Source organism: Borostomias antarcticus (assembly GCF_949987555.1).
Source record: "Borostomias antarcticus genome assembly, chromosome: 15".
NCBI lineage: Eukaryota > Metazoa > Chordata > Actinopteri > Stomiiformes > Stomiidae > Borostomias > Borostomias antarcticus.
In genome coordinates, this window is record NC_140248.1 from 13,938,628 (window position 1) to 13,953,726 (window position 15,099).

Sequence of the window (15,099 nt, forward strand, 5' to 3'; positions counted from 1 at the left end):
TATGTTGAAATGGGCTGTGAGTGGAGGCCCTGATGCCTGAATTGTTAGAGCTATGTTACAGGGCTGATGATTAATGTGACACTGTTCTGCCTCGCCACGGCAACTGCTTTCCCCCAGGTTTGGAATATTTAATTTGTGCTTGTTTGAGCCTACTAGCAGTAAGGCTACTGCTGTCATGCTCTCAAAGCACAGTTTGACGTTGTCTATGAGAGGGAATGAGAGTATGAGATGAGGAGGACACCGGGGGAATAATGACACCATCCATAAATAGCCATGTGTGTAAGCAGTTTTTTATCGTATTAAGCATGGACTTTTGCATTTGTTAAGGACCACTGAGAATATATATGTTTGATTGATTAGTTGATTAGTGAGTGTGTTAATCTTTCTTCTAGCAACCACTGTGTAGCCGGTGGAGTCCACCTATAACAGAGAGGGAGGAAGGGAATTATGCACGGCAACAGAGCCGGCGTGACAATAGACCCACCAAAACCCCGGTTTCTGTCTGTCTGAGCTGGATGAAGGACTGAAGGACATTCCTGCTGTCACAATTACCGTGGAGTGTAGCCTACCCTCAGCTGAAGTGCAGAATGAGGGGGAGTTTTTTTTTAATGTAAATTTATAAGGTTGATGATTTATTTCAAAGACCGATGAACTGTCTGTAAGGATGACTGACTTTCCAAGTCTGAGTCCCCTTCAACCTGTTATCTTGGCTTCAACAGTACTGAGCTGACGGTTTAACAAAGAATGGGCATTTCACCCTTTCCGTTGTTGCATCCATCTCACGCGCACACCCCAATCAACAAGCGGATACGCTTGTGCTTCCGTTTGTCTCTCGACATTTATTTTGCCGTTTTCTCAGGCAAGTTGTTGCTAGGTCAGGACTTTTACATTTCCCAAAATGTGCAAGAGTGCAAGGGCCAGCAGAGGGACAGTTATTTAATAAATAAAATATAATATGACCAGACTGCAGCTCCTGGCCTCTCACCACAAAACAAGAACTACACTTCATTACCCCTGAACAGAGAAGGAAAACTTACTGAAGTTGCTGGTCTTGCTGTTGAGGATACCACATCCATTGATTCTTTATGATAACTGGAGCATGGATTGAAATAATCCGATTAGTTTCTCATGCATGATCCCTGAGGATTTAGACACGAGTTTGACTTTAAAAGATTCATAAAATGTGTGGAACATTTGTCTTCCTTCGCAGCGTTTATCTTCCTCCATATCCTCCTTAGGCTTTCACTAATTCTCGGATTTTAAGCCCACTCCTTGGGCAGCGTTCCCGCCAGTCTTTTTCTCTCTTTATCCCGTGGTTATTTGTATTCAGCGCCTTCCCTCCCGTTTCCCTTTGCATCTGTCCGTAGTAGGAGCAACGAGGCTGTCTACAACATCCCCAGCCTGTGTTATCTTGGAGCTGCCTGAGCCCTCTCAGACACCAACCACCCTCCCCCCTCCGTCTATCCCTCTTCGTCCCCTCCTAAATCTACGGCTCCGTTTCCCTACTGTGTGGAAGGGTAACGATATTTTCTTAGTCCCCGGCTCCTGCCGTCACCCCAGCCTCAGTTATTATTTACCCCAGATGATAAGGCAGAGAATGTATCCGCATTGGTGACGGAGGCCGGCTCTCCACCGCTGATTTAAATGACGAGTAACGATCGCATGTTTCACCTCTGCGGTCAGGGTTTCTCTCAGCTCGAATCAGTCGCTCGTTCTGCCGTCGCTCTCCTCTTCTGCCGCGCTGTTCTGTGCGAATGTGTGATTTGTGGGTTTTGGTGCAGGGAGAGCGTGTCTGTGTGTGCGCGCTTGTGTGTGTGTGTGTGTGTGAGAGAGAGAGAGAGAGAGAGAGAGAGAGATGCAGAGCAAGACTGCAATGTGTTCGTTACAGAGAGGAGACAGAGGGGGGTGTGAGGGGGGAGCCAGAAGCAGTCTTGGCCCTCTATACAGTAGGCTACAAGGGGAAAAGGAAAGGAATTGGAATGGAGGATAGTTGGGAGGAAAATGCTGAAAATGAGCGGAGGATGAAAGGAGTTGAAATGAGAAGAGGCACTGCAGGGTGTAGGAGGTCTCGGAGGTGGTTGAGCCACCAGCCTTACTATCATGTATTATCCAAACAGCTGTGTGAAACAGGGCATTCTGCACCTCCACTATACAACACTCTGTCTATAGTCTACAGTTGTATCCTCAGCTTCAGAGCAGCGCAATGTTGCCATAGTACAATATGTCAAAGAGACACTGTAATTAGGTGGGGGAAGATTGTAGGGCTGTGCTGAGGCATCTGAAATGGATACTACAGTAAAAAAATCTGTACAGCGACTGCCAGAAGGCCTATTAAAGTAAATTGCCAAAATGTGTCTTTAAACCATTCTTTTCTATAAATTATAGATGGATGCATGCAACTCCGTCCGTAATGCTCCTCCAACGTGTGCTGTGCAGAATCTTAAGTCGTTACAGGGAAACATTTGATTATTCAGCAGTTGACTTCTCTGGTGGATGAATGGACCTGATTATGGGGCTTTACTGTACTGAGTGTGCTTGATTGCAGAGGCCGCTGTAGCTAAACACTCGTCAAGAAAGATATCCATAATGTATGGATGAGAGAGAGAGTGAGAGTCGCTAAAACTTGGTGAATGGCTCAGTTTGACAACTCAAACAGATGAGATGTGTTTGTTTGTTTTTACCACCCATGGCATTTCAATAGACCCTTTTCCCAGCAGCCATATTGATGTTAAAGCAGGGTAAACACAGATGTATTTAATCACATTTAGGATTTAGGTGGGCCAGGGCCCTGATATTGTGCATGCTGGCCCACTGGAATGGCTGTGACACACTAAAATAGACTTTAATTAATGTTTATCAATTACACCTGTGTTTACCCTGCTAAGACATGTCAGAATGGCTGCTGGGTAAAGTTTTTAGGACAGGACAACAGTGGGAGGGGTGGAGGTAGTCCCCTTTTCTGTAGTCGTTCTCATCCCCTAGTTCCTGCCATCCCTCTGTTTTAGGTGAGGAGGAATGACTCATTGTCTGCCAGACTCGCGCTTTAGTCTATATTTAGAGGGCCGTGTTGGGGCACGCAGCTCAGTGTAACATGCATCCGACAAGAGAAGGGTTGGAGCCAAGCATTCACTGTACATTTATTCGAGCATCCTGACACACAGTAAACCTGGCTTCTCTGAACATGTCCAACGTTTTTTTGTGCATCTTTTCCAACACACCGCTAAATTTGAGTATTTACATGTAGTATATCTAAGATGCATCCAGTCAGTTTAACCGTAATCCACTGTATGAATCAGTATAGTGTGGCATCCCCAGAGACAGCTATGCAAGATGGATGCTTTTGCTCCACAAGATGGACGCCTTTGCTCCACAAGATGGACGCCTCCCATAGCCCCCTCAGGGCTGTGGTTCTTGAGAGTGATCGCATGTGAGTTGATTGGTCGCTCCTGAGCATTCAGCCAGGGCCAAGAAGTGGACAATAGACCCTTTTCCCAGCAACCATTTTGACATGTCATAGCAGGATAAACAAAGGTATAATTGATTAAATTGATTAAGGTCCCGATCTATTCAATGTGTCTCAGCCATTCCAGTTAGCTACAATATCAGGCCCCCCTGGCCCACCTAAATCCTAAATGGAACAGGGCTGTAATTAATATTATTAATTACATGCGTTTACCCTGCAATTACATATCAAAATGGCTGCTGGGAAAAATGGTCTATTAAAACCAGGCCAGCAGAGCTCTGGGAGGAGATCTAGAGGAGCAATGGGCCTCCTGATAAATGTTAAGAGTGGCTGATTTTTTTTTGAAGTGTTTTGTTTCATAGAAGTTTGATATGAAATTTGAGAAGTTTATATTAAAGAGCCACTCAACGGCGTAGCACAAAGCTGTCCCCTAGTCTCTTGCCTGCTGCTGCTGTTCGAGAGGCATGTTGGTCTCCCCTATCCCCGGCAATGACACATAATGGTGGAGAATGCGGGCACCACTAACCACGTATAGGATTTTAGAGACCATGTTTCTGCAGTTTCACTTTGGATGTGGAGGCAGGGTCACAAGAAGGAAGAAAGACGGACTTGCCGCTGCTTGGGTGTCTGAAGAGCCCTTTAACAGTAACCTGGTGTCAGTGGGACGGCCACAGACACCTGTCAAAGCAGGTAACAGAAGTTTTTTTTTTTTTTCTTCAGGCTTCATACGTAGCTCAGTGGAAAGCAGTGGATAGGTTCCTCATGTCAAGCCTGGACGCTGTGGCCAGTGCTTTGATGGACTGTCTTCGGGAGGCCTGGGAAGAGGAACAGGCCCAGCAACAGCAGGGAGCTCCCTACTGCTGGGATTGTGTGGAGTCTGGACTCCAAAGGGAGGGCCGCCCTTTAAAGGGAGAAGTTGAAGCCAAGCCTAATGTTTGTGTGTGCGTGCGTGCGTGCGTGTGTGTGAATGATTTTCACAATAGGCTTCAGGAGAACCTTGATACCAAAGACAAGCTTTTATTCCAGTATGAGAAGAAAGAGCTTGAAATTAATTGAGCTCCTGCAAACTTTAAACAGGGGAAAGTAGAACTTCAGAGTAGCCTTACTGGCTTTGAGGAAAGATACACCGAGGCACTTTACTTTCCTTCAGGAGATGAGGAATGAGCTACTGTCAGACCATGATGAACTTGGGTCAAAGACAGAAGCGACGGAGAGGCTTCTACAACAGACAACAGAGGGCTTTGGACTTGAGAGACAAAATAGTTGGAAGATAATATCTCAGACCTTGCAGTAAGGCTGAAGGAAAAACATGTCCTCCGGTCAGTTACAAGAGAACGAGACGACCGAGCAGGGAGATTTTACCTTAGCCTCAGAATTCAAGACCTGAAGGTCAAGCTTTATCACGCCGTTGTGCAGGAACGGGAAGTGACGGAGCCTCAGGACGAAGGGGAAAAACGGGTCAGTACAAATATCCTTTACTAATGCCTGTCAGTCAGTGTTCCCCATAGAAGCTGGGATCTTAGCCCATCAGACAGAATTGTCAACTTGTTACACTCCGTTGATCTTCAGTCTGACATTGCTTCCACTAATTGTGCAATGTGTGATTTCCGTGGGGGAGGGAGATTCGATTTTCCCTAACCAATTACTAGAGACTAACATATCTGCCTGAATCTAACATACTTTTAAGTCGAAAATGAGAATGAAAAAAACATTCTAATTTCAATGAACACCTTCAAAGAAGATATTTCAGAGTAATTGAGACTTTTAATCGCCATTGAACAGCCATTGTTATTACTCCTCTTTGGGAGTCTGGAACATCTGGATCCAGGCTACCAGAATCAGTGACCTGTGACGTCCCCTTCGAAGGATGGGGCAACCAGTTGTGAAGGTGGCTTGGAAGTCTCGGCTTAGGCCCAAATGGGAAACGAGGACCTGAATGAGGACCGGTCACCTTGGCCACAACTTGGCCACAACTTGGCCACAAAGTGTACGATCTGGGGGGGCCAACCATTCAAACTCACTTCTCCTCTGAAGTGTGTCCACAGGCAAGCTCCCCAAGTCGAGGAAAGGGAGAACCCTAGACTGCGAGTGGTCCTCGAGGTCATGGTCTATGACCCCACAGGGATGGTTGGGTGTACCACACCCTCCACAGTTGAGCTTAAAGGAGGAAGGGTGTGTGCCATCTCAAGGGATGACTCCAGAAGATGGACGCCTTAGCTCCACAAGATGGACCCATGAACCCCGCCTCCCATGACCCCTCGGGACTGTGGGTCTTTAGAGTGATCAATCTGAGTTGATTGATCACACCTGAGATGCATTACAATCAGCCATGGACAAGAATTGAATGATTAAAACCTGTCCAGAAGAGCTCTGGGAGGAAGACAGGCGGCTAGATGAGCTGCAATGGACCTCCTGCCACATGTTTTGGTGTAAAAGTCTAAATTAGTTTAGTGTTAGATTAGTGTTTTGTTAGATACAACTTGTTTTTGTAATTTGATAAGTTTATATTAAAAAGCTGCTCAACGGTCTACCACAAAGTTGTCTCCTAGGGCCTCATTTATAAATGTTTTGTATAAGTCAATGATCACATGGACTTGGAACACATCCCGCTGGGTTTAATCAGAAATACAAAACCTGTGCGAGCAAAATCTTGAGTCATACTTGCATGACAGAACTAGACAGTCCTCGAGCAAGTTGACTACAGCCACCAACACACGTACAGGCCTACGTTGGCTCAGGATGGACAAACAGGATGATAATTTAGCCTAGCTAAATTATTTACACAATGCTTGCATGTTATGACATTCATTCTCATAAATAATGTGAACAGTTGGACAAATTCAGTTTAAACTGATGCCGTTTTCGACGCCTCAGTCAGGCAGGCAGGCAAATATGAGTGCACAGTTTCATAATATTGTTATCACAATGGCACGGATGGGGATTGAACAAATGATCTTCGATTTCGGAGAGTGACACCACTTGGCCACCAATCATCCCTACAAGACCTTCTGTTTCACACTGGGTAACACTGTCATGTCATTATGCAGTTGGTATGGATGAAAGGGGCGTTTCACTGAGCATTTATAGACAATTATGGGTGTTAAAAAGGGCGGTACAAGACACGCTCGTGTGCCAAGTTTGGAGTTAATAGTGAAACTGGCGTGGTACATGCGTATATGCAATGCATGTTATAAATCTGAACATTTTTATGCATATTTTTTCGGATTTTTGTACGTACACCACCTTTTTCCTTGAATCCTCCACATAGTTTTCTAAATGAATTGGAATTAATGAGCTCACAGGTCTGTGTCTTAGCTGGTTTCCCCTTATCGTGGGGGATGCCACAACAGCATACAGTGCATTGCATACAGAGAGAAGCAATTACATATCTGGAGAAGCAGGGAAAATGGGATTTCATTTAATATGCAACTATTCCTCGCAGACAATGGCACAGGTGTGGCCAATGGCAGAGAGGAGCTTTCAGGAGCACTCTCAGCCTGGCAGCTCCACACTGTGATGGTCACAGATCCGGGACCACAACCGAAACCTGCGAGCTCGGCCATCCTCATCACAGAAGTCCTGCCAGTAGACAAATTGGCCAATATTTTAAGCACATGGTCTTTTTCCGTAAAAAAAAATCATGAATGGCTAATTTGGAAGATCATCATCGTGGGTGCATAATTGATCATTCGCTCTAGAAAGAAGCAGCCTTGAAGCGTATCCCAGATGTATTGATGCTCAAAGGCTTGTTTTGTTGTTTATCCTCCTCCCGCCCACTTGACAGTCATTATGAAAGTTGTGCTTTAAAAAACTGGGTTATAGGTAGCCGTAATTTCATGGTTTCCCAGCAAATTCCACCTGCATGGCACTCCGAGGGGCTAGTAAAAGCAGAACACATTGCTTGTTGTTTACCAATAAAAGTTTGTTTACCCCCGCTTCTCTATCTCTACCCGAATATAGCTGGAAGATGACAGACAGGAATGATGGTGTATGTTTGACCTCAGAACTGTTTACTGTATGTGGGTTCTCTGCTTGGTATATGAAATGCTACAGTACTACAGCACTCTTATCATACTGACAGATTGGGGTCACCAACAATAAACTAATTCTAATTCGGTTGTTATTCAATTGTTATCACTGAAAATGTATAAATAGACTTCCTGTATTATTTACTTGCGCCATTATTAATTATTTGTCTTTTAGGGGAGGGTTGATTCCAAAACACCTGCAGTTTGGCTTGTGTGTATACTGTAGCAATCTGGGCCATTTCGCTCCCACGTGTCTCTGCTGTAGTGCTTTCTATGCATGCAGCTGCTTGGAAATGTATAGGTGGACCATGAAATGGACTAAGGGGAGTTGGAACACCAGCAGAACATTCCCCCACTCATCTCTCACTCCCCCCTCTCTCTCTCTCCTTCTCCCTCTCTCCCATACACACGCATGCACACACACACACTCGATCTCTCTCTCTCTCTCTCTCTCCCTCTCTCTCTCTTACACACACACACACACACACACACACACACACACACACACACACGATCTCTTCGGCTCTGTGTATCCCAGTGCACAGACAGATGGGAAGCCTGGCCCAGGGGGACATACAGGCACACGTGGGGGATTAGCAGGATTCCTGAGACTTTTGCCCAGTGTGTACTGTATTCTGTATTCTCTCTGGGTGTGTTTTTCCCTGATAGCGCTCGCAAGCATGGGGATGTGTTATGATGGAGTGGCACTATTGAGTGCCATTGATTTGGGACTGGGCACGGAATGACCTCACACACAGACCTTAAAGACCATTTGCACATCAGCCTTCTGTTGATCTGAGCAGAATATCTGCTCTCTCAATCTGTCCCCAGTGTCATAGCTCAGGCAGGCCAGTTCTCGATATTTCATTTCCCACTCACTCACTTGTTTTTTTGCTCTTCTTTTATCTCTCTCTCTCTTTCTCTCTCTACCTCTACACAGACCAATATCCCCTTCCTCCAGAACGTCCTGAGTAACGATCAGTTCCTGTATGGTACCGTGGACACCCAGTTCATAGACGAGAACCAAGAGCTCTTCAACCTCAAGCCAGTGCAGAACCGAGCCCAAAAGCTGCTACACTACCTGGGTAAAAGGACGTCTCTGACACACTCCACCGTATCTTGGACAGATGTGTCCTTAACAGAGATTGTGTTCGAATCAAAGACAATGCGTCTGCTTTTGCTGCACTAAAGGTTGAATTTAAGGGGTAGTAGATTTAATCAGTAAAATGGAGCTAGTGATCTTGATTAATTGAACGGTTCCCTCCCTAGATCAAGGGGTGAGCTAATTGGCTAAATTCATGCGTGGCTGGAACTAATGCCTGTTGGCGCAACCATTGAACCATTTCCTACCATTAAAGTAGGTTTTTCGAGTTTTTGAGATGGGAGTATTGTGCTCTGACTACCTACGATAGTACACACAATACACTCCCGATATGAACAATTAGTTTAATGGTTGCTTTGCTCAGAGATCACTGTGTAGCTAGGGAATGATGCTAACTCAAATGACTTACTGTTTGTTTCTGCTCCCTGTCTCAGGCCATGTCATGGTGAACGGTCCAACAACTCCCATCCCAGTAAAGGCCAAGCCCTCCTCCATTGATCCTGTGGTCCCGCCTATATCTATGGGTGAGGCTGCAACCAGCTCAGTGCCTATTACTCTTTGCCATCTGTTATGAAAATGGGGTGATTTGTGGATGGTTTTTCTTCCCCCGATTAGGCGAGCCCCCGGTTGGTTTCCGTGACGTCTTGTTAAGGGAGGGTCCAGAGGGCTTTGCCAAGGCGGTACGCGCCCACCAGGGCCTGCTGCTTATGGACACCACCTTCAGAGACGCCCACCAGTCCCTGCTGGCCACCCGCGTGCGCACCCACGACCTCAAACTGATCGCCCCCTTTGTGGCGCACAACTTCAACAACCTCTTCAGCGTTGAGAATTGGGGAGGTGAGGATGGTATCTCTCTGTTTGTCACTCCTTTGCCAGCTCCCAGTGTTCCTCTTGCCAAACCAGTGTTCTCATTTGCTATGTTAGGCCTTAAAAGGTCACAGTTGGTGTTAAATGGTCAATGTAGAATGAACTGCATGGTAAATGAAGATATGAAAGCACTCCAGGGCTAGGCTTGCGTCATTCAGTAGGGCAGGTTATTTTGGGCAGTTGAGAGAGCTCTCTGCTGTGTCGCTGAAGGAAAGGAGGACACATGCTGGAGGGCTGATATGAGCCGACTGGCAGCTCCCTTCTAAGTAAAGATGGAGTGGCACCTTTTTCCCTCTGTTGCTAAGTGATGTATCAAATGCATTTAACTTACAATGTGAGACCTATCTCACCCTATTCCTTCAAAAAGCCGGCTTTGTGTGACAGTCACATTTGATATTAGACAGAGGCAATGATGGTGGCGAAGCTCACAGACTCTTACCGTCGACTGAGTGGTGTTTAATTCCCTCCTCTGTGTGCCTAGGCGCTACATTTGATGTGGCGATGCGCTTCCTGTGTGAGTGCCCGTGGCGGCGGCTCCAGGAGCTGCGGGCGCTGCTGCCCAACGTGCCTTTCCAGATGCTGCTGAGAGGGGCCAACGCTGTCGGCTACACAAACTATCCTGACAACGCCGTGTTCAAGTCAGTGCACTTACCTTCAACTCTGACCCCTCTGTACTTGTACTGTATAAGACCTGCCATCGTTTAGCTCCTAACTCGACATGCTTCTTTATTGCTGCAACATTGAATGAACAAATGAGTTAATTTATGTAACAGATGTTAAAATACACAGATTTATAAAGCCCATTTGGCCACAGCGATCACATGTACTGTATCACATTGTTGAGGAATTGACACACAATGAAGTCCGAGACTTATTTCCATTGTGGTCCTCGTCTGTTACAGCAATGGTCTGCACAGGCACTGAAACATAAAACTCATACATTCTCAATACATTTCCGTATAAACGCATAATACACTACTTAAGACACAGCATGCAAAAGATACTGCTTCCGTTTTCGGCACTTGGATGTCTGAGTAATGTCACTGTATTGAAATATCACTGTCACTGAAACATTCGAGCTAAGTTATAGAAGATGTATTAATGTGCAAGTGGGAGCCTTCTTCCTTTCATGACTTTTCTACGTATTTCTCTCCTACCCACCTGTCCACGAGACTGCTAAATTGTGCAGTAGACCTGTTAGTTCAGCTCTTTTTAACTCAAACATCCTTTTCTCCACCTTCCCATCCCAGGTTCTGTGAGGTGGCCAAGGAGAACGGCATGGACATCTTCCGCATCTTTGACTCCCTGAACTACCTTCCTAACATGATCCTGGGCATGGAGGCGGCGGGAGCAGCAGGGGGCGTGGTGGAGGCCTCCATCTCCTACACCGGAGACGTGTCTGACCCCATGAGGCAGAAGTACTCGCTCGACTACTACCTCAACCTGGCCGACGAGCTGGTGAAGGCCGGCACGCACATCCTGGCCATTAAGGTGGGAACAGAACCAGCTCTCTGACAGAACCAGCTCTGACAGAACCAACTCTCTGACAGAACCAGCTCTCTGACAGCTCCGCTGGCGTGCGTTATCTCAGTCGCACACGTTTTATAGGTGTCAATGTGACTTTAAGATGATCAATGTGCCACTCCAGGTGAATCCTGTTGTTGAATGTACCCTGCACCCTTCCCCCACTCCAATCCTCTGTAGGACATGGCCGGCCTGCTGAAGCCAGAGAGCAGCCGACTGCTCATCGGAGCTCTGAGGGACCGGTTTCCCGAGATGCCCATCCACGTTCACACCCATGACACGGCAGGAGCGGGCGTAGCGGCGATGCTGGCGTGCGCCGAGGCCGGGGCGGACATCGTAGACGTGGCCGTCGACTCCATGGCCGGGATGACGTCACAGCCCAGCATGGGAGCCATCGTCGCCTGCACCAATGGGACCAAACTCAACACAGGTGAGCTGCCACAACAACAGTCACCCAGCCACCAACAAGGGCTGCATTCAATTCTGACTCAGTTCTCAAATGCAAATTTGCTCTGGAAAATGTTTTCCCTGGACTGTCTGCTAAGCCTACAATCACTGGCAATTTAATTACACTGTGTTTAAACGCATTCCCATTCTGCTTAGTCTCCTAACCTCAACGATGGTGAGGAAAAACAATCAACACGCTAATGAGTAACCCCAAAAAATTGGGAACAGATGCCAAATTATGCAGTTTACTCGCTGTAATGCGGAAGCGTGGGACTGAACCATGCGGTTTGTTGCAAAGATGGGGGGGGATTCTGGAGGCTGGATGCGGAGAGAAAGAGCACAGCGAAGGTCACCTGACCTACACAGCTGTCTTTTCTCAGCTCACTCATCACCACCGGTGACCTTTATTTAATTGAGACATTACTCCAGTCCAGGATAAGCTCCATGTAACGACCTGCTCACTACTCTACCCGTCTACCGAGGTTGCAGGGATGCTGCCTGGAAGTTCTCTAGCTGCTGCCACGCTGTTGCCAAGGGAACAGTTGTGATGTCAGCCCATAGCCCCCCCCGTGTTCTGGAATGGTGTCAGGTGCAGGATCCTCTGGCAGGCCGGCGTTATTATAGTGTTAATTGCCAGAACGGAACAGGACTGGACGGGGCTCCAAGGGATTCAGGGGGCCAGGGGCGGGAGGTGCAGGCCCCGCATTCGTACTAGACTAGTGAAGCGTGCGCGGTGTTATCTGGTGGCACTGAAGCATCATTCACTGAGTCGAATGAAATGTAAATTTCTCCAACAAAAGCCATAGAAGTGCTTCGCACCCCCATTAATCTGTTACATCTGCAACTTTGATAAGCTTTTAGAAAGCCCTTAATTGGTGCTGTGTACCATTGGCGATAAAGCACTCCGAAATAATAGGTTGCTGCCATGTGCTTTGAATTAAGAGACACTTGAATGAAATATAGAGGGAGAACCATCATAGTTGTTACTCAACAATTTCCCCTCAGGGATAAAGTTTGTCTCTGTCTTTCTGCCTGTCTGTCTGTCTAGCTGGACTATGCAAACAGCAGCTGTTTTAACAGTATGTGATGTATTGTCATGTAAACAGGGGGATATGGCATGTAGCAGGCAGCTCATGGTCTCTCAATCCAATATGTTTTAAAAGGATACTATAGATATTCACAGTCAATACTGTGAAACTGAATGATTTTCAAAATGGAAAAAATAAGAGGCAAACTTTAGATGCAAGAAACCTTGACAGACTTAGGAGCAATTTGTCTCAGAGCTTCAAACCTCTGTATTGCATTTCCTCTAATTCTTTCCTGACATTATTTGAATCCAATAGAGGATCCTGAGGGTTTGTTTGTGTAGCCACACAAACGTGCTTGAACACATATTTCACTGTTCAGTCAGAAACTCATTAGAATTCTTACAAGGAGACTGCACGCATAATTCTAGATCTTTTTTTCCGAAAGTCTCTGTGTCTCACCTTTTAAGTCAAAATTGAGGTTGCCCAAGTAACGCTGAAATATCAGCAAACCATTCTTCAAGTTGGGGTTCAGTGTAGTAGGTTTTAGTGGCTATACACGTGATTTAAAATAACTTCCATTTCCAGTAATGCTGTTCACCCATGCATGTGATGGGATGATATTTGATCATATGATATTTATGTTTTTATATGTGTCTGCGTTTGTGTTTTATGCATCTCTGTATTTTGTATATTCTGCACAATTCAATTTGTAAAGATTGTGAGGCAGAATGATTAAACTCAAACTCAATGATGTGACTAACTTATAGTTCACTCCCGTCAGGACTCCCCAACGCTTTCTCTGTTTTATTATAGCAGACATAGTTCTTATTTTTATTTACTCACTAAATATTACTGTAACTTGCTTATTGTCAAGTTCCTTGTCTTATCTTGGTCTAGGGCATCTTCAATGCGTTCCTCTTCTCAGACACTTTCTTTTTACTTCATACAGTCATACCTTTTCATTCCTTTAATCTTTCCATCCATCCAGGTCATACTTCTCTACTATGATCACCATAGATCATTGTTCTCTATCATGATCATCACTATAGGTCATACAGTGCTTCTCTACATGATCACTATAGATTATGCTTCTCTATCATGACCAGTATAGATCATACTTCTCTACAGTGATCATCACTATAGATCATACTTCTCTACCATGATCACTATAGGTCATACTTCTCTACCAGATCGGTAAGGACGCAAGTAGGCTACGGAGTTGGTAAGGAGACTTGGATGGGGGAATTTACAGGTAGTACAGTATACTGGCCTGGGGTTAAAAGCTTGTTGTTGTCATTTTAGCATAATTATTACATTACTGTAAGCCCCACAGCTAAGCAAGTGGGTGTTTGTGCTGTGAAATGGTGAAATGATGAGTGGCTATTATGAAAACTCAAGTCCCATTGTTGTGGGCATGATTTGCGCTTCACAGAGTTTGTGTGTGTGCGCACGTGCACACATACAGTATAGGCTGTGTTCTGGGACCGGCTGATTTACAAATTAAGCACTGGGGTGCAGTATAGGTCTCTCAGGCAAGGCAGGGGCAGTGGATGAGGTGGGAAGGAGTTGAGAAAAGGAAGCTCTCTTGGAAGGAGTTATGGGACATGGAGGCGTTTCAAACCAGCTTCATCATACGGACAACGTATGACGTCCTGCCATCTCCTAAGAACCTCAGCCAATGATATGGCGAAGATCCTACGTGCCCCCTCTGTCCATCTCCAGCCAACCTGAAGCACATCCTGGTTAGCTGCAAGACGAGCCTCACACAAGGCCGGTACACCTGGAGGCATAACTAGGTACTGAAGTGTCTAGCAGCTATGCTGGAGAGCACACGGGCAACCATCAATGCCCTGCCTCCCACGTCATCCCATCCGGCGGGTACATGTCAGTCTGTCCCTGAAGGTGCACAGCTACCCAAGGCCTGTGCTCCAAAGACACCGATGGGCCAATTGGGAGCAGCACGGGACTGGAAGCTGCTGGCAGACCTGGGACAGAAGCTTTGCTTTCCACCAGAGATCGCAACGACCAACCTTAGACCAGATCTCGTGCTTTGGTCCACCTCACTACGAACTGTCTACATCATAGAGCTTACAGTGCCTTGAGAGGACGCCGTGGAGGAGGCCTACGAACGCAAGCGCCTAATGCCGGGCTCACACTACAGGATATTTAAAATCCTAACCAATTTCGAAATCGGGTTACATCACGCACATAAGGAGAATCTTGACAGATATTCTTCTTGCGCATCTCATACGAGCACACACAGCAACATTTGAAAATAACGTCTCATCACACATTACAAGATAATCTGGACCGATCATCGGCCCCGACCAACGTTCCAGACCAGATTTCTCCTCCGATTGTCGGGAGGGGTGAATCGGGGATAAATCGGCCCAAAAATCCTGTAGTCTGAGCCCGGCATAAGGTATGCTGAGCTGGCGGCCGACGCTGAACAACACGGCTGGAGAGCCGAGGTCTGCCCTGTGGAAGTTGGCTGCAGAGGCTTCGTGGGCACAACAACCACCAGGTTCCTCACAGACATGAGAAGTCGAGGCCAGGCCCAACGTCTAGCCATCAAAGCCTTTTCCGATGCCGCCGAAATGGCAAGACAGTGGATCTGGATCAAAAACCTGGGCCCCAAAA

General features: G+C 46.4%; 1 protein-coding gene across 1 annotated transcript in view; it reads left to right on the forward strand.

Annotated features, from left to right (window-relative positions):
* pcxa (pyruvate carboxylase a) overlaps nt 1–15,099 on the forward strand; it is a 79,438-nt gene that overhangs the window by 45,980 nt on the left and 18,359 nt on the right. The window contains exons 11-16 of the mRNA XM_084450034.1: nt 8,432–8,576; nt 9,028–9,117; nt 9,209–9,430; nt 9,942–10,098; nt 10,711–10,951; nt 11,165–11,414. Of these exons, the coding sequence (XP_084306160.1) occupies nt 8,432–8,576; nt 9,028–9,117; nt 9,209–9,430; nt 9,942–10,098; nt 10,711–10,951; nt 11,165–11,414 (1,105 nt within the window). The remainder of the gene's footprint in view (nt 1–8,431; nt 8,577–9,027; nt 9,118–9,208; nt 9,431–9,941; nt 10,099–10,710; nt 10,952–11,164; nt 11,415–15,099) is intronic.